This window comes from Dermochelys coriacea, chromosome 5 (genome assembly GCF_009764565.3).
Source record: "Dermochelys coriacea isolate rDerCor1 chromosome 5, rDerCor1.pri.v4, whole genome shotgun sequence".
Lineage (NCBI taxonomy): Eukaryota > Metazoa > Chordata > Testudines > Dermochelyidae > Dermochelys > Dermochelys coriacea.
Window position 1 is genome coordinate 54153358 of NC_050072.1, and position 23848 is coordinate 54177205.

Genomic DNA, 23848 nt, shown 5'->3' on the forward strand with positions numbered 1-23848 from the left:
GGGGTCTTTCTGAGTCTGGTGAGGCTCAGCAGGAAGGTCTGGGTATGAAGGGGTCTAGATGCACAGGGGTTGGGTGGATGGGGGATCAGCCCCCTGTACAGGGATCCTGCCCCCTGCGGCTGAGGAGTGTTGGGTGCAGGAAGTGGGGAGGGGGGAGAGTTTGCAGAGCTTCCTGCAGCTGGGGGTAGGTCTGACCTGGCCCCGGATGTTGTAGAGGAAAGAGGAAGTCCCATCCTTCCCAGCCCATCTGGGACTAGCAGTTGAGCCCAGCACAAGGGTAGGAGCCGCCCGGTCCTGCCCCCTGCCCTATGATCTACCTTTCTGCTGGCTGCCCTGGCCACCTGAAACATACTGCTGGGGAGGGTTGCATGACTGCTCTTGTGGCTTCCCTTTGCTTCCCTGTCAGAAATTCATTTTTCTGTGGGGAAGCAAAGAAATCTGCAGGGGACATACATTCTGCACATGCGCAGTGGTGCAGAATTCTCCCAGGAGTAACCCAGTGTCCTGGGTGTTCTATGTTACTAGGGTCTGAGTTTATAGCTGCTAATAGCCCTCTGTCACACTGTCCCATGCCTGTGTGGGTATCTCAAGGCAGAGCTCTGCAATATTCCTCTGCATGCCACTCTGGGCATGTGCTTGTTGGGACTGTGGTTAGAGACCATGCACAGAATGATCCACAAAGCCAGAGCCCGACATATGTTTGTACAGCTCAGGCAGCGCAAATGGCCTGTAAACCTTCCCTAATTGGACAGCAGTAAATTCTCCAGGTTAGGGCAATTCTTAGGGGACATAAAGCTAGCATAGCTGACACTACACTGTGCCAGCTTAACTCCTTCCCAGCATGGGAGTTGTGTCAAGGTCTTGTCCCACTTAGGTCCCGTGTCAAACACAGCTTGGCCAGACCTGAAGACATTTGGAGAACTTCCATTGTTTCCATGGTGTATGTACAGTGCTGCAATGGAGACTAGATTCTGATCCTGTTCTCTGTCTGTGTCATTGAATTAATTGATGTAGAAAGGATTAGGGTGTTTTACACAAGATTTTTTATTTACTGGAAAATTTCCTTATTAAAACATGTCAAGGGAAGAGAAATGAGCTAATTCAGTTTAAACTGAATAGAAGGATAAACAAAAACAGGTCTGCAACTACGGTCCTTGATTTCCAAAGAGGAAACTTTAAAAAAACTAAGGGAATTATTTAAGGAAATGGACTGAACTGAAGAACTCAAGGATCTGAATGTGGGAGGAGGCTTGGAATTACTTTACGTCAAAGCTGCAAAGCTAGCTGAAACTGCATCCCAAGCAAGGGGAAAAAATTCATAGGGAATGCTTGCAGAACAAATTGGATGAACAAGCTTCTCAAACAGGTTATTATGAGAAAGCAGAAAGTCTACAAGGAATGGCAGATGAGAAGGGTCAGCAAGGAAAGCTGCCTCTTGGAGGTCAGAAAGTATAGGGGAAAAGTGAGAAATGCCGAAAGCCAAGCAGAGTTGAACCTTGCAAAGGAAATTAAAACCAATAGTAAAAGGTTCTATAGCCATATAGATAAAAAGAAACCAATGAAAGAAGAAGTGAGACCTCTAAGCACTGAGGATGGGGAGGAGATTAAAGATAATCTAGGCATGGCCCAATACCTAAACGAATACTTTGCCTCCTTTTTTAATAAGGGTAATGAGTATTTTAGGACTAATAGCAGAGTGGGTAATAGAAATGAGGATATGGACGTAGAAATTATCACATCTGAGGTGAAAGTCAAACTCAAACATTTTAATGGGACCAAATCATTGCACATTACAAAGAGTTATGAACTAGCAAATAAATCTGTGCATTTAATAAAAAAGCAAGGTAAATATATTACACAATGTGCTTGTTCTTCTATTTTGAAAATTTAATTTTATTGTAATATTTAATTATGTACTAATTAAAGTACTCTAATATATTATGAAAAATGATGGAGCCTTCATAATATGAGATTTCACTACAGTTCTTTGCCATTAAAACTTTGCTGAGAAGTGGGAAAAGACCATTATTTTCTGTATGAACTCAAAAGTGAACAAATTAGTAAAGTGCAGATTAAAGTAGTTCTATAATTTTTAGAAATGATTTTGTCCATGAGGCCAAATTCAGTTCTGGTGTAATTTCAGTGACTTCTGTGGAATTAATTGTCTTAATCAGAGGTCTGAATTTGAACCATAGATGGTATACATTCATAGATTCCTAGACTTTAAGGCCAGAAGGGGCCATTGTGATCATCTTGTCTGACCTCCTGCACATCACAGGTCACAGAACCTCATCCACCGACTCTTGTAATAGACCCATAATCTCTGTCTGAGTTACTGAAGTCCTCAGATCATGGTTTAAAGACTCCAAGTTACAAGAGAATCCACCGTTTACTCTAGTTTAAACCAGCAACTGGCCCATGCCACATGCTGCAGAGGAAGGCAAAAAGCCCCCAGGGTCTCTGCCAATCTGACCCAGGGAAAATCCCTTCCCAACCCCAAATATGGGGAAGTCAGTTAGACCCTGAGTTTGTGGGCAAGACCCACCAGGCAGATAACTAGGAAAGAATTCTCTATAGTAATTTAGAGCCCTCTTCAGCTTGTGTCCAATCTCTGGCTGTTGGGGATTGGCAGTCTCCAATGGGCCACATGCCATTGTAGTCCCACCATATCATCTCCTCCATAAAGTTATCAAGTTCAGTCTTGAAGCCAATTAGGTTTTTTGCTCCCACTGCTCTCTTTGGAAGGCTATTCCAGGATTTCACTGGTTAGAAACCTTTATCTAATTTTAAGCATAAACTTGTTGATGGCCAGTTTGTTCTTCTGTCAACATTGGCATTTAAATAACTCCTCTCCCTCCCTGGTATTTATCCTCTGATGTCTTTATAGAGAACAATCATATCTTACCTCAGCTGTCATTTAGTTAGCTAAATAAGTCAAGCTCCCTGAGTCCGTCTTGTAAGGTAGGTTTTCCAGTTTTCTGATCATCCTACTAACCCTTCTCTGCCCTGTCCCAGTTTGAATTAATCTTTCTTAAACATGGGAGACCAGAACTGTGCACAGTATTCCAGAAGTGGTCTTACCAGTGCTTTGTACAATGGTACTAACACATCTCTATATGTACTGGAAATACTTTCCCTGATGCAGCCTAGGATTGCATTAGCCTTTTTCACGACCGTATCACATTGGCTGATCACCGGATGACTATGAACCACCAATTGCACCCAGGTCTTTCTCCTCCTCTATCACTTTCAACTGATAAATCCCCAGTTTATAGCAAAAATTCTTGTTGTTAGTCCCTAAGTGCATGACTTTGCACTTTGCATTATTAAATTTAATCTAATTTCTTTTACTCTAGTTTTCAAGGTCATCCAGGTCTCTTTTTGCATGATATTCTGGGCCTCCTCAATATTGGCAATCCTAACTTTGTGTCATCCTCAAATTTTATGAGCACACTCCCACTTTTTGTACGAAGGTCATTAACAAAAATGTAAAATAAGACTAGTCCCGAGGCCAGTCCCTGAGGAACTCCACTAATAACTTCTCTCCAGCCTGACAGTTCACCTTTCAATATGACCCATTGTAGTCTCCCCATTAACCAGTTCCTTATTCACCTTTCAGTTGTCATATTTATCCCCATCCTCTCCAATTTAACTAATAATTTCCCATGTGCAACTGTATCAAATGCATTACTGAAATCCAGGTTGATTAGATCTACTGCATTTCCTTTGTCTAAAAAATGAGTTATCTTCTCAAAGAAAGGGATCAGATTGGTCTGGTATGATCTACCTTTTGTACAACCGTGTTGTATGTTATCCCAATTACTGTTTAGCTCTCTGTCCTTAACTACTTTCTCTTTCAAAATTTCTTCCAAGACCTTTCATACAATTGAGGTCAAACTACTAGGCATGTAGTTTCCTGGGTCACTTTTTTTCCCTTTCTTAAAAATAGCTGCGAAATTAGCAATTCTCCAGTCATAGAGTATGACCCCCAAATTTACAGATTAATTAAAAATCCTTGCTATTGGATTTGTAATTAATGAGGTTCTACTATATAGTATTTTTCAAAGATCATCATGCAGCATCTATTGTTGTTTAACTTTAAAGGCATGGCAATAGGGGAAGAATGATCTTGAACAGTAATAAAAAATGATTTCTGCCCATTGAATGTTAGTACACTTTTTCGGTCATAAGAACATAAGAATTGACATACTGAGTTAGACCAATGGTCCCTCTAGCCTAGTATCCTGTCTTCTGACAGTGGTGCCAGATGCTTCTGAGGCAATGAACAGAACAGGGCAATTTATCCATTAGTTCTGTTCTTAGATATGCGTGTGCAGCTGCTGCTGCTGTCAGTGGGATTTGCATGTGTATTGAGAACAGAATGGCCCCTAACTAGAACAAAACTTTTTTTAATGCTCTGAAGTTTTTTATTTTTTTATTTCTAAATTCTGCCATTTGCCATAATCAGGAATCCCCAAATACAAGAAAGGTTTATGTAGCCTGTAATATTTTTAGTACATAAAAGAAAATATAATTGTATAGAATATAAAAAGTGGCCAATCTTCAGATGTTTATAAATAGTATTACTATATTTGTAACTAATCTGGGCTGCAGAGACCAATACCAGAGATCAAACCAGGGACCTTCTTAATCACAGGTTTCTACCACTTGAGCTAAAAGAATTTCTCCAAGTCCGAGTAGTAGCAGGCTGTTATCTAGTCACTAGTGGCAGTTACTAGAAGGAGACATGATCATACTTACCACTGAATATCTTGTAACAGCATGTTGTTATTATTGTACAAGGAGGGAGTCACCTTATTCTTTTTTTTAATTATTCTTGTATCAGGATAACGTTACTGTGTAATGAATATAGCAAATGTGATGCAACTTGTGTCACTACCTGAGTTTGTTGTCTTTGTAGGTGTTGTGTTTCACTATCGTGCCGCATCTAGTAGGTATACCCTGGATTTTCAGCATGCTCAGCAGTCTTGTCTGGACAATGGTGCTGTCATAGCAAACCCTGATCAGCTGAAAGCTGCATATGAAGATGGATTTGAGCAATGCGATGCTGGTTGGTTGTCTGATCAAACTGTTAGGTGAGTTGTTCAAATTGCCTCTTGTCAGTATTTCCCCAAATTTATAGGCTTGATCTGTTCATACTTAAAATGCAATAAAATGTTAACGAACTGTAGCAATAAATATTAATTTACTGTATTCCAGATATCCAATCAGGCAACCCAGAGTTGGATGCTATGGAGATAAAATGGGAAAGGAAGGAGTTAGAACATATGGATTCCGTCTTCCCAATGAAACTTATGATGTATATTGCTACGTGGATCACCTGGAAGGTAAGATAGTCCCATGTTTATATTGCACTTCAAAAGCTAAAATAATTGAAGAATCTAACACAGCAAGACAGTAAAATAAGAATTTTTGTATAAAAACCATCCTAGTCATTTTGCATATGAAAAAGAATGGTTGGATGAAATGAACCTATAGTTTGTGGTATAGCAGGCCTTAATTAAAGGAGACTGTGGAGGTGGTGGTTCACAAATGGGTATTCAGGTTTGGAGTTTCTATAGTTAGTGACAGTAGTCAATGCAAAACTGCTATTGGAACAGGTCCTCACATTTTTAGAGTGTTAAAAAAAGAAAGATACTTCAAGAAATGTTTGTAACATTTGGAGGTACTGCAGAGAACTAAAGATGCATCTAGTTTATGTACTAACTATATTATGGTTTCTAAAGTATACAGCTAAGGTGCTTACCTATCTGTGACTCCAGAATTACATAGATATTAAATGACAATCCAAGCTTAATATTGAATTTTGGAAATAAAAGGCTTTCACAGTGTAACATAGTTCCGGTGAGACGTGCAACATGTTTAATAGAACTGTCTGTGATTCCACAATATGACATCAATTCATGTGAAATTTTTCTGTGGAAGGCCTCCCAATACAATACAACAGTTGTGGGTCTGTTGTGTGGGGGATGGGCAATGATGAAACGTGAAAACCAAGGGACTTTGAACTGCAGTCTATAGCAAAGTTAGATGCTGTAACAGCTGTATGAAGATCAAAACAGCAAGGATTTGGGGGATTTGATATTTGAGGATACAATGGCCACACATTCCCACATCATGTTGTGATCCCTGTATGCCCTCACTTCAGCCTATAGGGCTAGCACAGCAGCTATAGTTAGCATAGCTAAGTACCCTACACTTCTCTAGTGGGATTGGGGGTGTATTCTAGATACCTTCATGCTTAGAGACTATACTAATTGATACAATATAAACACTTAAGATATAAAGATAGATTCTCTCCCCCCTCTCTCCACCTCCGTGTAGACTTATACTCAGCCTTTGTGCTGTGAATTTTACTCTATATGCAGAAGTCCACAGTAACGAGACATACAGCTGTCATGTTTCAATGCACTGAAACAATATGAGACTTTCACTTTGTTTCCCTGTGAGTAGAGTTTCATTCAACTAGGTTTCTACTGTTCCATCTTAACACATTTTACCAATTCCAAACTATAAGCTTTATGGACAAGTTCCTCAGCTGGTATAAATTAGTATAGCTCTGTTGAAGTCCATGGAGCATTGAACCAGCTGAACCATATGTTCAATATTCAAATATTTAAATAAAGGAATAATAATTTCATGATGGATTGTAAGATTTTGATTGTTTTATTTTATATTTCAGTTATTGTCTAAACTTCTCTTTCTGTTCTGAAAATCTATAAAGATAAAGACTCTGATCCTGTACCCACTGCAGTCAATGGGAGTTTTGCCACGAACTTCAGTAGATGCAGGGTCAGGTCCAAAATAGCTCCTAGAAGAGAACTATGGAAATGATTCCCCATCTTTTACCTGTTATATTATCTGTTCAGAATATCACAGTCACTTCCTGGTGATAAGAGACAGTATTATTGTTATTGCTTTAAATAAAGCATCACTAATATGATTAGTGCATACATCGTTGAAAGGCAAAGATGAAGTACACATGGCAGTAATGCAGTTTTTCTGAAATTAAAAAAAAAAGAAAGTGCTCATGAAGGATGCTCGACTGAGGGTAGCATATTAATGGGGGGAGTTTTATCATTGACTTCAGTGGGAGCAGATTTAGGCCAACATTGGACACTGAAAAGTCCAACCTAAAGTCCTCCAGTTAGCCACATAGCAGATAACAGTAGCAATGTCAATGGGCCGTCATCCTAAACTGAAGAGACCACTGTTAGGGGTGAGATAGTAGCTCAGTCTCTGTGGCCCATTTGATCCTTGCTCTCTGTAACAGGGTGACTTGGCACTTTATGGGCTAGAGGCCTGTGGGTAGCCAACCCTGATTTCTAATGAGGCACACCTGAGCAAGGATCACCTGATTCTCCTATAAAGAGCAGCAGGAAACTGCAGAGTGAGAGTTCTCAGAGGGCTCTCAGGGAGAACAGAATGGATTATTGAGGCTGATGGGTGAGAGGAGGCTCCAGCAGAGACACCTGGGATTTGTGGAGTGAGACTACAGGCAGGAAAATCATAGGAGTGACCTGATAGGGATGTAATGAGGTGGACTTGAGGAAAGACTGGAGAACTTTATTTTGAATGTTTGTTAATTTAATAAATCAGAACCTGAGGAGCGTGTGAATGGACAAAAGTGTCTGTGAATCATGGAGAAAGTCCCTTGAAGGGGGAAACTGAGGCAGGGGCTGTTGGCCATGAGGAAGTGCTCAGGAGGCATCCACCTGGTGACAGTCTCTGTGCTGAGATTGCCAAGAAGAATGCCCAGCTAGTGCCAATCCTGGTTATGTTCTTTTGTGGTGAGGACATTTTTTCTTTAGGAATTGGACTGAGACCACATATAAGTCATCAAACAACAGTCACATCTTACTCATTATTTGAAATGGGCTAAATTTGAACAAGTGAAAGCCTCAGTACCCCATTGCCAGCCCCACCCCACCCCAAGGTAACATTAACGGCCCCTTGTTGCATAGATATTTCTGCTTTTTCTTGTAAAATATAAACATTAACATAGTATTGTTTCTGGGACAGCTCTTCAGTTGGTGTAAATCAGCACAGCTCCATCAAAGCCAGCTGAGGATCTGGCCCTATGTTTTTAACATATTTAATAAGAAGTATAGGATTTGAGTGTGGCTAGATTAACTGTGGAGGAGTACCATCGCTTATGGAATTTCTTAACTTCCAAGGGCTTGATTTCTCAACCTAAATAATGCATTAATGCTATTTTTTCTCTTGTGGACAAACATTAGTGGGCAGGTGGTAGCACCCACTGTTCGTAAGGGTTGCAAAATAGTTTCCATTATAGTCTTGAGAGATTTCAAGCCCAGAAGGTATCTTTATGAAGGTATCATATAGCCTGAGATCCTTCTACTTTTGTATTTCAATGGAATGGATATGTCCAGGCTCAGAAAAAGATAAGAGAAAAATCTACTCTAGGATCTGAGTAAGGATATATGGCATCAGTATTATATACTGCCATGCAATAGGCCCATCTATGGAGGAAACCCAGATGCAAGAAGATATAGAAGGTGAGCCTGCCACACCTTGGAATGGTAATTTGTCATACCCTTACCAGCAGGTTCCTAGAAATTTAGCAAGATAGTAGGCTCTTTACCTTTTCACATAAGGGTTAAAGAACCATGATAGTGCTCTGCTTCTACAAAAATGGTTGCTAGAAGGACGAAAGGTGATTTCAGGAAACTACAAAGCACAAAAGAGAATAAACTAGTGAAACCATTTGCCCATGGAGAATTTGATAAACTGAAGACACAAGCAATTTATGTGGACAGTAAACATTGCATAAAAGGATATTATATGTTTTGTTTGCTGCATAAATAACACATGAATTCCACGGAAGCAGGCCATAGCTTTTAGGATTTGAAGCCACATAATGTTTATTATTGCCCTGTTCATTTCGGGCCTGATTCTGCAACAGGATGACTGAGCTTCTCTTCTGAGGTGCTGAGCACCCTCAACTCCCGTTAAAGATAAAGGGAATGGAGGGTAATCAGTACCTCACAGAACTGGGCTCATACAAGATATTTTCCATCTTAATTATGATTTGGAACCAAGAAAAGTATTATTCTAAGATGTTGATTAAGGGCCAAATCTGCTAGCCTTATTCACATTGAATAGTACCTTACTTCTGTAAGGATTTCTGCATCTAGAACCTGGGGTTAGAGGGTCTTGGCTGACTGATACCTCTATGTTGCCACTGGGGAATGAGGCAAAGCAACACCCAACAGTTACTGGAGGGTTGGGCACTGCAGGAAGTACTGCCTGAAGAGGCCTGTGCAACAGAACCCTGCAGCCCCCTGATTAACCCACACCAACTGTTTAAACCAGGAAGCTGGTCCAAGGAGCGTCTGAGCCACAGTGCAGACTTTGGCTTGCTACAGCCTCAGACGTCATATTTTGTCCCGTCTTGCACCTGACTCTTGCCTTCGAACCTGGCCTTCCTTGACTCTGATGCCCATTTCCTGATGACTTGGTAGCTAGTCTAGACTCCTGGACATTACTGGTCCAGCTGCCTATGTCCTGGCCATTACAACTCCATGAGTAGTATTATTGAAATCAATGGGACTACTCCCAGAGTAAGAAGCTGCTTGAGTAAGGGTATCAGAATCTAGCCCATAATAAAGATGCTCATCTTGGAAATGTTTGCTCAATAGTTGGGAGCCTTGTGTCAGGGGCAATGTTAGACCAGATGGTCTTAAAAGAGCATGGAAATATTTGCAATAGACTTTAGCTGAAATATGTACTGAATTCATATTATTTACTTGGTTAGTTACAGACAAAGATGTGTATGAGCAAGCAGCATTTCAGCTTTCTTCTTTCTTCCTTTCTGGCTTTATAAAATCGCATTGCCTGAGACATGAATTTCTAGATGCAATACAAACAATTAACCTAAATTAAAACCAGCCATCTAGGCTAAACCTTAGCATTTCCTTGTTCAGAGCAAAGCCATAGAGATTAAAGGCTGTGCATAATTATGAGTAAAATATTTTGAGTTTTGTTAAAAAAACCTGGGGGAATTACTATGTAGGTTTAAAACTTCAGAACTATAATGATAAAAAAGAGATTGGAAACAGTTTTTCACTAAACTAGGCATGAGCATGGTGGCTTATAATAGGCTGATTTAAACTTTTTATAGTTCATTTCATCTCATTATGTGAAATTTTGAATACGTTTATTAATAAACCAGTGCTTACAGTTAACGGTCTCATAAATGGGCTATTAATTTAGGGTATTCTATTCTAAAGACCTCACTGCCTGCTTAACTTCACTGCCATCTGAAACAAGTGTCCGACTGGCGATATTACAATGCCTGTTGATTTGAAATGAATGATTAGAAAATAATATGTATGAATTTGAAATTTGGGTAGTGCCAGTGAAGTCTAAGTGAAGTCCCTTCACCAACACCTGCTGATGAAGTGGAGGGGTGGGGGATGTGGTCCACTGGACAAAGCCATGTAGGAGCCACGTATGTGTAACATGCAAACAAAGAGTTGTGCTAGGAAAGTATTTTTGGGGCGGAGATTGGGAAGATTCCAGAAACCCCTTTCCTGTGACACACCTTTTTTCTCCCCCCACTTGCTGTAGGAAACCAATAGAAAACCAGACGGCCTTTCAACATTTTCCATTCAGTCTCATATAGTTCTTGCTGTTGTCATTGACATTTGTGTAAGAATAAAAAGGAACATCCTTTCAGAATAAACCCTCATGCTTAGGGTATTTTTTTGAGGACTCAAGTCCTCCTCCAAAGCCCATCCAAGTCAATAGCACTCTTTCTATTGATTTCTATAGGCATTTTACAGTTGCTGGGTGTCCAGTTTTTGACTGGAAAGTCCGGTCGAAAGGGGAACCTGACAGTGTCCAGTCAGTACTACAGACCGAACCCCAAAGTCTGGTTAGTGAGGATAGGAGAGGCATGGAGGAGGCAGATCATCACCCATACCAGCCCCTACACAGCTGGGGCCACATCCTGCCTGCACTGAGCAGTTGCAACTCCCAGTCCTGACACTGCAGGCGAGTCCCTCCTGATCTGAGCAGAGGGGAGCGGGGGGTGGGTGGAGCAGAGAGGGAAAAGCAGCAAGCGACGGGGGGGGGGGGGGGGGGAAGAAGAGTGAATGACAGGGCGGGATCTTGGGGGAAGAAGTAGGGCCTCAGTGGTGGGACCTCAGGGTGAAGGGGCAGGGCAGGGTTGGGGCTTTGTGGGGGAAGAGGCAGGGCAGGGAAGGTTCTGAAACTCCTCCTGGAGTGCCCAGTATTAAAATATTACAAAGCTGGCAACTGATCAGACCCTAATCCCCCTCCTGTGGGTAAGGCACACATGAAAGAGATTTGCCTGAAAAGCCGATGGAGGGTTCAAATTCATTTGGCCCCTATCAACAAATAAGAACCAGTAAAACTGTGGTGCTGGATCACAGCTGCTACTTATGAGTTTAATGAGGTGTAGCTCACCTTAGCATTTGGGGACAGGCCTGTGGAAAAAATGTCTCCTCCCAGCTCCTCCAAATGTAATAAATTCCTGTCTAGCATTATCACATCACTTTGCACAGAATAGGACTAAGAGCTTTGGGGAAGGTTAACAAGATAATATTTTGATGCCTGACTTCTAATATTAATGGACTTCTGACCTCAGTGAGCCTGCACGTGGCTGGAACTGCCCAATATATGAGCTGAGCCCAGACAGGGACAGTATTTGTGAGAGCTGGCTGCAGGCTTGTAACTTACAGCAGCTGGAGGGGAAGCAGCCCTGGAGTTGCTTCCTGTAGCAGGAGGGGAGATGTCATTTTGTTTCTCTCTTCCCAAAAGCTTGATAGTGACCAAAGCCCCAGCTATACAGTGGAGAGACTGAGCCCCAAGGCTCCACTATACCTGTAAGGACTAGCTGCCAGCTAAGCCCATAGACTCCCCCACCCAGTTCCAGGAGCCATGGTAGTCAGGGCTTGAACTTACCAGGGACCTCCTTCACCCGAATGGGAGAGCTGTTGGGCTTCCCAGTGTTGGGGTGGCCAACCTACACCCAGTAAGCCAGGCCTATACACAGTAAGGGACCCTAGACCTTCTCAGCGAGCTCTAGTTCCACAAGCAGCTAAAGCTTGTGGGGAGACTTTGAAGCATTTTTGTTGTTTTAACTTGATTAGTTGATATTTAGTGTTTATTGGGATTAGCTGGTTACTTATTTAATATCCCAACTTCCCTGACCTGTTCCCTTTCCCTGCTTTTAATTTATCCCTGTCCTGTCAAGGGATAAAATGGTTTTTTATCCTTATCTTTTGGCCCTTGATTTCCTGTATATATAGTAATGTCCTAGAGATCATTGAGCTGTCTATTAGTTTATGCACCCAACCACTAGGCCGAGGCAGTGAACACAAACAACCCCTTGGTTCTAAGGTGGGTCACTGAGCCTTCGAGGAGGGCAGAATAAGCAGCTCTACCACTCTTGGTAGAGCAGAGGTGCCCCCAGTAGGGGCTGTGACAGATAAGACAAACACAAGCATATCTTTCTTGAGACTATAGTATTCACCTCATGAATGTTCTCTGTACAGGTTATAGGTATCACTGTTGGCTAGGGATTGTATTCTATGCCATGGGGGAGGGCTATTGCAGCACCTCCAGGAACTAAAAACAGTGGTGGGTAATTACTGCAGACCCTGGGAACAGTAAACAGATCAAGAGATGCTTGCCTCCTAGATCCCCATCTAGCTTGCGACCCCCTGAGGGGGTTTGGATATAATGATTCTGGCTGGGTTCAAGAGCCCCAGAAGACAAAGGAAGAGCCTGGGTAAAGGGCCAGCTTGAACTGACAGAGAGATCTTCATTTTGATAAAAAAAAAGATGACATGCCTTTTGTTCCTGCCGAAGGGTTGGAAGAATTGGAATCTTCCAGGGACTCCCTAGGAGTGAGGGTGGGGGAGGCACTGGTAAGCTTAAATTTGCATTAGACCCTGTTATGGTTTTATATGCTTTCTCTGTAAAGCTTTTATCCTAAAATCATGTACTTTGCTGTGGGCAGAGAACCTCTTTCCTCCACCTTTGGAAAAGCTTTTTGGTTACTGGCAACTGCTGGCATAGCCTTTGGAGAGGAAGCAAAGCACAGGGGCTGGAGAGTAGTCAGATCGGCTGGGATAAACACAGTGAAGTGCAAGGAAGCTGTGAGTCTAAACCCTTGGTCAGAAAGGAAAGGGTCACAAGTCTCTGCCCAGAGAGAGGTGACAGCTAGAGCTCTGAGACTGAAGAGGGAATTCCTTGAGCAGACCATGAAGGGGGATCAGAGGTGCAGTTACCCCAAACTGAGACAGAGCTACATAGGGGGAAAAGATAGAATTTTAAAAAATGAAATCTGAGGTTGCCCTTAGTAATTTCTAAAAAGAAAAGGAGTACTTGTGGCACCTTAGAGACTAACAAATTTCTCTAAGGTGCCACAAGTACTCCTTTTCTTTTTGCGAATACAGACTAACACGGCTGCTACTCTGAAACCTGTCGTTAGTATTTCTAGTTTTCCTACAGTGGTTGGTGCTGGAGAGGGAATGGACACTGACATCATGGGTCACAAATGCTGGCTCTGATGGCTGAGATTCACTGCCCCACACCTACCACCTTCCATGAGGGGCTTTGGACAACTGAGTCCATGCTGTGTGAGGATTCTCTGGATGTAGTTCTGGCCTACCCTTATTTTCATACTTGCTTTTAAAGCATATGGTTCATGAAACTCACTCACTCACTCTCCTGATTCAGTGAAACATCTTCTAGTGAGGGTGAATAAGTGAATTAATAAGTGAATTAAGCCTCAGTGGAAAGAAATTTGTTCCAAATCCACCTGATAAGCCTGTAGATCCAAAACTTATTGGCATAGCAATGGTAGTGAATCAGCCTTTGTCTGCAACAAAAAGCTTGGCTTCCCTATCTAGCTTGTTGTATTTGACAGCAAAAGAAATAAGCTTTGGTCAGGTGTTTTTTAAAACTAAGCAATGGGAAAATCCTGGTGATTCTTTGTATTCTCTTACTGCTGAAGGTAGGGAATCAACTTGAGACATGATCTGAGAAAGGGGCCAAGAATAATACACGTTGCATTATTGTCTGTAATCAAAATATTGTCATGGTTTCCATTTCGCCCTTGCTATTGCAGGGCATGGTCAGAGCTAGTTTTTCTTCCACTTCTGCTGCAGGCCCTGCATTTAATAATTTTGCTGAGTTACCTCTCAGCATGAACTCCAGCTATCAAAACATTACAGATCACATTTAACTTCTTGGCATTTTTTTAAAGAAGAAATGTTGATTCTTCATTGCTTTGGTGATGGGGGCTATGTCATCCACTCGCTTGCCAAACAAGTTTCTGTGAGTGTGAAAAAAGTGCACTCCTAATGTTTTGGTTGGGAAACCTTGGAGTTTCCAGACAGCATAATTAAGCAGATCATGATGTGTGGTGGCAGTAATCCCTCTGCTAAGTATGAGACTTAACGCCCCCGCGCACAAGGGAGGAGTTATTTTGAGAGAATACACCACTAGTTAAATATATTTTATTAGTTTCATCAGCAACTTTTAAAGGAACTTCTTAGAGGAAGTCTGTAAGGGCCAAATTCTTCTTTCTGTTTGGTAGGTCAGAGGGGATAAGATAAGTGCCAACAGCAGCCAAATTTGACCAGTAGCTGTGGAAGCCAGGACTGGCACCCAAGTGAACTCTGTTTCCCAAATCACACTGATGGCCTCTTTGCCAATTTTGAAATAGGAGATGGGGTGCAGAGCCTGAGCACATCTGCTCTATGTAGCATCATTTCCTACCACAGTCTTGGGATTTCCATATGAAATCCATAGAGGAGTTAAATGAGTTTATTTTCAGCATTAACTCTTCCTCCTCACATTTACCTCTCCTGTGTTAAGGGAATAGTATGTGGAGAAGACACAAGTGGGGAGCATCATGTATAAGTTGTGCTACTATGAAAGGAAGGACCAGGGATACAATGAAGTGAGATTGGCTCTTTCTTCAGATACCCCAAGATACAAAGGATTTCCCCATTGTAGTTGGTACATAGGTAGAGGGTGGAGTGCTGGTGGGGTGCAGAGAGCACAAGTAAGTCCTTCCCTCCCATCCCTTCCCCTAGAGTACATGCACAAGAAACTCCAATAATTTGTCAGCCAGCTGTCCCTAAGCAAAGAGGATACTAATTAATTTTGTCCTCTGCACTCACTACACCAACATGTTTGAATAGGGGTAGCAGCATGCCCCCTGTATTCCCCAGCATTTGTCTGTAGAGCGATAATGAGGGAGTACATGGCTCACACTTCCTATTGGAGTAGTAAGGGCCACTGCAGCGCCATGTCTTCATCAACCACCATTTGGGCAGAGAACCTCTTTCCTCCTCTTCCGGAAGTAGTTGGTTCTTACAGCCATTAATGAGCTCTAAAACATCTTTTAAATTAAAGTGAGAACTAAGGAACTAAACGACAGACACTGGTTTTACTCAGCCCCATGCACGTATTATAATTCTCTTTCTCATTTAAGACTCAGAAATCAGATATGTTTGGTACTAGTGTAAGTCAGATCAGTACCTCTGGACTACCTGATAATTGGCTTGGAAATATTTCTCCTAGGTGCCCAATGGATGGAGGAAACTTTTTTTTTGTTTTGGAAAACTGCAGGGGAACTTTTAAAAGTTTTCAGATTTATATAACCAGACTCATCTAGAGGTTTGAGAGTTTTGCTTCATTTTTGGTTTTATATTTGGTCGTGATGGTTATTACACTGTTGTAAATGCAGGTCAAATTAACACTGACACATAGACTTGTAGTTTCTTTTCAAATTGGACAGGCTGATTGCAGGCTAATTTCTGGTAGTGTTAATGTGTGGTTAATTGGAATTTGGTTTGGACAAATCTACTGGGGTATTTTTAAACTAGAAGTTTTGGATTCTAAGTATCTAATTTCTTGGCTTGAACAAATGCAAACTGCCATTATTTTAACATAGTTTTTTTTTCACATTAGCATTCTTGAAAGAAATTAATTTTTACACAATACACGATGGAATGACAAAAATATTTTGCTGATTGCTTTGCCACCTTTTTGCATTCTTTGTGCCTTCAACTCCAAAAAGCCCAATATCATGTCAAATAGGTGCTAATGGGCATAAAGCTGGACTCTCTTCGGGCAGTTTGCCCAATTTTCGTTAGTTTACATTTTTCTTTAAATGCATTTTTTGTTTTCAGCATTTATGAATTTTTTGCTCATAAACTGAGCTTCAGACACAGATGGCATCTTTGTTACACCAGCAGAATTTAGGAAACAAACCAAATAACTTGGCCTCTGGTCTATCATTAGACAGATTCAGTAGAAAGAAGGACACTCTACCCACCACTCAAATGTGCAGTATTATTAACATTGCAAATGCAGGCAGATTGCAAGGGTTTCTTCCATATAAACAGCTCTTTGTGTGACACTGATGGATAGATTTTCAGCAGGGCATAGGCACAATATGAAAACATGAAAAAGTGTTCCCACCATTCGCAGGTGTAAATCCAGTAACAAGAGGCAGAAGTATGCAGAATGGTATGCACGATTCAATGTGTGGGTGCAAAAATGTGGGCCCCAATTTTCCACTATTTAAATCTGAAATTTCATGGTGTTGTAATTGTAGGGGTTCTGACCCAAAAAGGAGTTGGGGGATCACAAGGTTATTGTATGGGGGTGGGAGAGGGTTATGGTACTGCTGCCCTAACTTCTGCCCTGCAGAAGCCTGCAGAAGCGCCACCAGCAACAACACAGAAGTAAGGGTAGCATGGTGTAGTATTGCCACCCTTACTTCTGCACTGCTGCCTGCAGAACTGCGCCCTAAATCAGGAGCTGCCACTCCCCGGCCGCCCAGCTTAGAAGACAGCAGCACAGAGGTAAAGGTGGCGTGGTATAGCATTGAGACCCTTACTTCTGCTCTGCTGCTGGCGGGGCACCACCTTCAGAGCTGGTCGCCCGGCCAACAGCTGCCACTCACTGGCCACAGCGCTGAAGGCAGCACAGAGGTAAGGGTGGCAATACCACCATTTCCCCTAAAATAACCTTGTGACCCTCCGACAACTCCTTTTTGGGTCAGGATCCCCAATTTGAGAAACGTTGGTCTCCCCTGGGAAATCTGTATAGTATAGGGTAAAAGCACACAAAAGACCAGATTTCATGGTCCATGATGCATTTTTCATGGCTGTGAATTTGGTAGGGCCCTACGTATAATAGTAGGCGTACTCCCCCTGTGGTCTAAGGAGCTCAGAGAAGCATTTTGCCTCCTGATGCTACTCAGCGTGATGCAATTCTGTGCTGTCCCTTACTCTGAACCATCCTTAGCTGGTCTAGTCTGACCCTTAACGGCTACAGTGATTTATCCCTAGGTTAGAAATTCCCTACAATTTGTGTAAGGAAACTCATGCCATGAAATTGATATTACAGCTATAATAACAAATCACAATGCTTCTAAGAACGAGAAAAAAATTAGCCCATTGCCTTCTTTCACACTTGCATTCCTTTCAGGCCTAAACCAAGGGTAATATTGATGTGACTGGACCTGCTCATGGGGATGCAGTCTCTCCATCTGTCTTTTGCTAGGTTATCTAGAGACAAATACATAGGTGAGACAGATCATATGTCTAATGTGGCTAAGCAGTTCTCCCCAGCAATAGGAACCTTTGTATTCTGGTCCACTGATGGGAGAAGATGGGAGAAAAATCAACTTTTCATAACAAGCATCTTGAGTTTACACTACTCTCTTTAACTGAACTTTTTTAACTTTATATCTCATTAGCTACAATCTTAAGTCTAGACAGAGGAAGGTGTCAAACATTGCACCATTCCCAGGATATGGGTTTTAAGTTTGTTATTATTTTGGTGGGTGAAGGAGCAGCTCTGATTCTAAAACAAAACTCCAAAAAAGATCAATCACAAAAGGCTATTTACATTGGAACTGATTCTAAGACACAGGAATCATTTTGTTCAAACTCCATCAGTAATTTTATAAGTGGAAAGGTGTTACTTGGAGATTAATATTCACTTGAAGCCAAAGTGCACAAGGGAGCTTCTGGACTAATTTGTCTATTTCAGCTAAAGTCTCAGACTCAGGGCATACCATAATGTGTCCAGTGCTGATTCTCTTTTTCTTTTCATTGGGCATGCTATCAGTAGTTGACCTGTAGAAGTATCACTCTGAAAATTGATTTACAGCAGCCAGTAAAGAGCATTTGTATTCTTTGAGCCTTGAGAGAGATCCTAGTGATGACCAGAAGGGCCAAGTAAGAGGCCTGCAGATGTAAGAGAGTAGATTTGCTTCAACTGAGAAAAATAAAAGCACTATCAAACCATGTTCCAGGTTCACTAAGTGCACTGAAGTCACAATGCCTATTTCAGCCCAGGGCTCAAATAGAAGTTACATTTGGTTTGGCTCCCCTGTGCCCTGCCTACATGTTGAGGGGAGGAGTCTGTCTCCAACCCCTGCATAATTTCCTCACAAAAAGGTCACAGATTCAATCTTTGTGCTGTGTGGTGAGTGGGTGAATTTTATGTGCATATATATAGTGTGAATTTTGGGCAGATTTGATTCTCTGGGCACAGAGCACACATACAAAATTTGAAGGGAAAGGCTGTGTTCTAAATATCTTACAGGGGGAATGGGACTAAATTGACTTAGTAATGGAAAGTGAGTCTCAACCTTAATAATGGAGAGGCAGTTGGAACTGGAGTATCAAGAGAGAACTGTTCAGTAAAACTCACCTTTGTTTTTATTCCTCTAGGTGATGTGTTCCATGTGACACTGCCCAACAAGCTAACCTTTGAAGAAGCTAAGAAGCAGTGTGAGAAAAGGGATGCAGTTCTTGCAACAGTGGGTGACCTGCATGCTGCCTGGAGGAATGGCTTTGACCAATGTGACTATGGCTGGCTGGCTGATGGCAGCGTGCGTTATCCTGTGTCTGTGGCTAGAATCCAGTGTGGAGGAGGTTTACTTGGGGTGAGAACCCTGTATCGCTATGAGAACCAAACAGGCTTCCCCTACCCACATAGCAAGTTTGATGCCTACTGCTTTCAACGTAAGCTTTTTTTATTATGATTTTAAGAGTGCATTTCGGACACAAAAGGGTTTAACCTGCCATTTTGCTTGATTACATTCCTTACAAGCATGTATATTGTAACAAAAGCATTTCATTACTGTGACTTTACAGAACAAACAAAGAAGCCAACCAGAAACAACTGTGTTAAAATAACATTAAGGACAAGGCAAGGCACTATGGAGAGAGGAAATGTTGAGATAAGGTTCATCTGTGCCCTGTTGTTCCTCAACAGTGTGGCACGCATTTTTCAACAGTCTCCCATGGTTTACTGGATTTCCTAGTGCTGTGGAATTGTAGATGATCCATTGCCTGGCCAAAGTGTGCCTGAGTTAAGGCATCAAGGCCTGATCTTGCAATCCATTCTGACAGCGGTATTCCTTTTGATTGACATCAATTAAATCCTTATTTCCATGACTAGTCTCATTAAAGTTAAGGAGTAAGAAGTATTTGCATAAGTAAACATTGAAGTATTGGGCCTTTAATTCAGGATTTCTGGTTTCTTGGGGTTCTGTTCAGTGACAGTAAGTCACACTCACTCAGTGTGTCACTTTGTCTCCGTCTAGTGGAGGCTGGGATACATATAGAAGTTGATGAGCCTGCTACAGAGCTAGGTCCTTAGCTCAAACAATAAAGGCTACGTTTTATGATCCCAATATCCCAGTTCAACCCTCATGCCTGATGACACACCCAAGGGTGTGGCATAACATGACATGTTGACTGCTCTCAACTTTAAGTGAAGTCGGTGGGAGCTGAAGATGCTCAGCACATTGCTGTACTGGGTGCTCTTGTTTTTTGTATTTTTAAATAGTTTTTTTTCTACCGTTTGTGGGTCAGCTCTTATAAAACTTTGCTCACAGAAATAGTCTCATTGACTTTAGAGGGACTACATGTATAAATAAAGACTATATTCATGCAGGATTGGTGCCTTACTCATCTAGAGTTTGTCTTACAATTCAAGTGGGAGATGACTCAATATATTTGCAGTTTGTTTGTTTATGATCATTTTAAAGTATAATGGGTGAAATTCACCCTATTGTGGAGGGACTGCAGAAGACACTTCAATGGGTTGGAATAGTGGCTGTTCTGGGGAGGAGGTTGTTTGAATTGAAGACTGGAAGCCTATCTTCAGTTAGAACATTGGATTTCACCTCCCCAGCCCAGTTGCTCTTCACTCACATAGAGTCTGGCTACTGCACATTAGGTGTCTAGAGTGAATTTCACCCTATGAAAATAGAATTTGTATTTTCCACTTTGTACTTTATCCTTTCAGGAAGTTTTTCTTAAAGCAAATTTTGACATACCCCAGGGCTTATAAATATCCTTCACAAGAATTTGCATGGGGTCATTGGGTTTTTTTTTCTTTACTTTTGTGTATTTGCACAGAGGCTCACACCATCTGATCCACTAGATTTAGACCTTACTCAGCACTCTCCTTACTCATCACTTGCTCAGGAAAATCTCCTACTGATCATTGAAGAGTTACAGCTTGTTCCTGCCAGGTATTGAGCAACGAGGAGACCTGCGTGAAATTTGATAGTTGGATTGACCAAAACATTTTCTGAATTCATGTTGAATACACAACAATTGTTTTGATTAGGATTAAAAAAAAACTAGATAAATTCATGGAGGATAGGCCCATCAATGGCTATTAGCCAGGATCGGCTGGCATGGAGTCCCTAGCCTCTATTTGCCATAAGCTTGGAGTGTGCGACGGAATGAATCACTTGATGATTACCTGTTCTGTTCATTCCCTTTGAAGCACGTGCCATTGGCTACTGTCAGAAGACAGGATACTGGGTTAGATGGACCTTTGGTCTGACCCAGTATGGCTGTTCTTATGATTGGAAGAAAAAGAAACCGCAAAAAAACCAAACCAAAACAAAAAAACCCTGAAAAAAATTGAAATGTTTCATTTCCACATATTTAAATGAAAAGTTTCAATTTTTCAATTCAAAATGACTTTTCATTTTGAAATTTACTTCAATTTTGTTAGTAAAATAGGAAAACATTTTTAAAAGCTCAAATGCGAAATGAAATATTTTATTTCAGGTCAAACAAAATGTTTTATTTGATGCTAAACAAAAAGTTTCACTTTTCAGCTTTCCAAAAATTTCAAAATACTTTTTTTCAATTTTTTTAATGGCCAGTAAACTGAAAAAATCACATAGCTCTACTTATGAGAGGAATTGGTTATCTTCAAGTCCCTTAGATCAGTGCTACTCAAAGTGGTGGTCCGCGGTGGTCCTACCTAACCTCTGACTCCACCTGCAAAACAAGGCCAGCATACTGGTGGCAGTGGTCGGCTCTGATGGAGAGTGAGACTGCTCACTCTTTGTGTATAAGAGTCAACCCGAGAGAGATTGTGACATAGTTAACAATCTCTCTGTGGCTCTCCCTAAGGTGAGACAGCTCCACACTGCTCTCAGGACTGTGGCTTAAACGTCACAGCCTAGCTCAGTGTGTCACATGAAAATGCAATGTACAGTCATTGTGAGGCTCAGTGTGATACCATAATCCCTGATCTGAAGCTCAGGCGCAACTGTTCCACATGAAACTGGTTAAGAGCACTCCTTTGCAACAGTCACCACACTGCAATCTTAGTTTCTTAAACCCTTGCACAAAACCTCAGTAAGATGCTTAGTGCTCTGTCAGTATTTTCATAATGTATCTTGTTATATTTTCCCCCTAATACTTGAATCCTGACATTTAGGGGACTTGTGTTAATGAAAAGTAAGTTTAAATAATTGTTACATTCATTTATTAGATCAGAGGCTGCTAATTGAAAACACATAGCATTCCTCTGTGGCAAAATCAAGCAGAGTTATCTAGGTAGCACCAGGGCCTAAAAAGTCTGCAAAACAGATGTTTTTATCATTGAGAGCAGTAATGTCACATTTTTACTGTGTCCCAGTAAACTTTCCTCTGCTTCATAGATTCGAAGGCCAGAAGGGACCATTGTGATCATCTAGTCCATAGGTGGGCAAACTACGGGCCACATCCGGCCCAAGGGACCCTCCTGCCTGGGCCTTGAGCTCCCGGCCACGGAGGCTAGCCCCCAGCCCCTCCCCTGCTGTCCCCACTCCCCTGCAGCCTCAGCTCGTCATGTTGCCAGCACTCTGGGCGGCAGGGCTGCAAGCTTCTGCCAGGGAGTGTGGCTGCGAGAGACACCGGCCTGCCCCAGTGCTCTAGACTGCATGGCAGTGTGGCTGGCTCCAGCAGGGCAGTGCGGCTGCCAGTCCTGGCACTCTGAGCGGCAAGGTAAAGGGGTGGGGAGTGGGGGGTTGGGTAAGGGGTAGGGAGTCCTGGGGGGCAGTCAGGGAACAGGGGACAATTGGATAGGCGTGGGAGTCCTGGGGGGGGGTCTGTCAGGGGGCGGGGGTGTGGATAGGGGTTGGGGCAGTCGGGGGTAGGGAGCAGGGGGACTTGGATGGGGGGTGAGGTCCCAGGGGGGACAGTTAGGGGCAGGGGGTCCCGGTCTGGGGACAAGAAGTGGGGGATTGGATGGGGCAGGGGTTCTGAGGGGGGCAGTCAGAGGGTGGGAAGTGGGAGGGGGTGGATGGGGCAGGGGCCAGGCTGTTTGGGGAGGCACAGCCTTCCCTACTTGGCCCTCCATACAGTTTCAGAACCCCGATGTGGCCCTCAGGCCAAAAAGTTTGCCCACCCCTGATCTCGTCTGACCTCCTATGTAACACAGGCCGTAGAACTTTCCCTAAATAGTTCCTAAAGCTGATCATTTAGAAGAACATCCAATCCTGCTTTAAAAATGGTTAGTAATGGAACTTGTTCCAATGATTAATTACCCTTACTGGTTAATTACTGTCAAAAATGTATGTCTTTTTTCCGTCAGAATTCATCTAGCATCAACTTCCAGCCATTGGACTGTGTTATACCTTTCTCTGTTAAAGAGCCTTTTATTAAATATTTGTTCCCTGTGTAGATACTTATAGACTTATAGACAATCAAGTCACCCTTAAAGCTTCTCTTTGTTAAGCTAAGTAGACTGAGGTCCTTGAGTCTATCACTATAAGGCATATTTTCTAGTCCTTTACCCATTCTCATGGCTCTTCTCTGAACCCTCTCCAATTTATGAACATTCTTATTGAATACTGGGCACCAGAACTGGACATAATATTCTTGCAGCAGTTGCACCAGTGCCAAATCCAGAGGTAAAATAACTTCTCTACTCCTACTCCTACTTGGGGGAGGGAGAGCTCAATGGTTTGAGCATTGGCCCACTAAACCCAGGGTTGTGAGTTCAATCCTTGAGGGGGCCATTTAGGGATCTGGGGCAATAATTGGGGATTGGTCCTGCTTTGAGCAGGGGGTTGGACTAGATGACCTCCTGAGGTGGTCCCTTCCAGCCTTCATATTCTGTGATTTACTGCTACTTCTGTGATTCTATGATTTACTCAAGATTCCCCTGTCTATGCATCCAGAATCGCATTAGCTCTTTTGGCCACAGCATCACATTGCTGTGCTCATGTTCAGCTCCCTAATCTTTCTCATACTACTGACTGAAAGCCAGTGATTTAACTTTTTGAATGTAATGCACATTATGCATTTGGTATGAAGTGAAATGGCAATGATTAAGGACCTCAGTTTACCACTTTCACTCACGCTGAGTAATATCCTCTGTGACTTTGAGTAGTCCAATTGGAATATGTGGGACACATGTAAACATATGCTTCTCTGCTCCAGAAAGAGTGGCTGACTCTGGCCCTTGTGGAGCCAGCAAGTGGATTAGATTTTTCAAA

General features: G+C 42.2%; 1 protein-coding gene across 3 annotated transcripts in view; it reads left to right on the forward strand.

The window, feature by feature from the left end:
- Positions 1 to 23848, forward strand: part of VCAN (versican) — a 133511-nt gene that overhangs the window by 30499 nt on the left and 79164 nt on the right. For all 3 annotated transcript variants that reach the window (XM_038402873.2, XM_038402869.2, XM_038402872.2), the window contains exons 4-6: positions 4922 to 5096; positions 5221 to 5348; positions 18780 to 19073. In XM_038402873.2, the coding sequence (XP_038258801.1) occupies positions 4922 to 5096; positions 5221 to 5348; positions 18780 to 19073 (597 nt within the window). The remainder of the gene's footprint in view (positions 1 to 4921; positions 5097 to 5220; positions 5349 to 18779; positions 19074 to 23848) is intronic.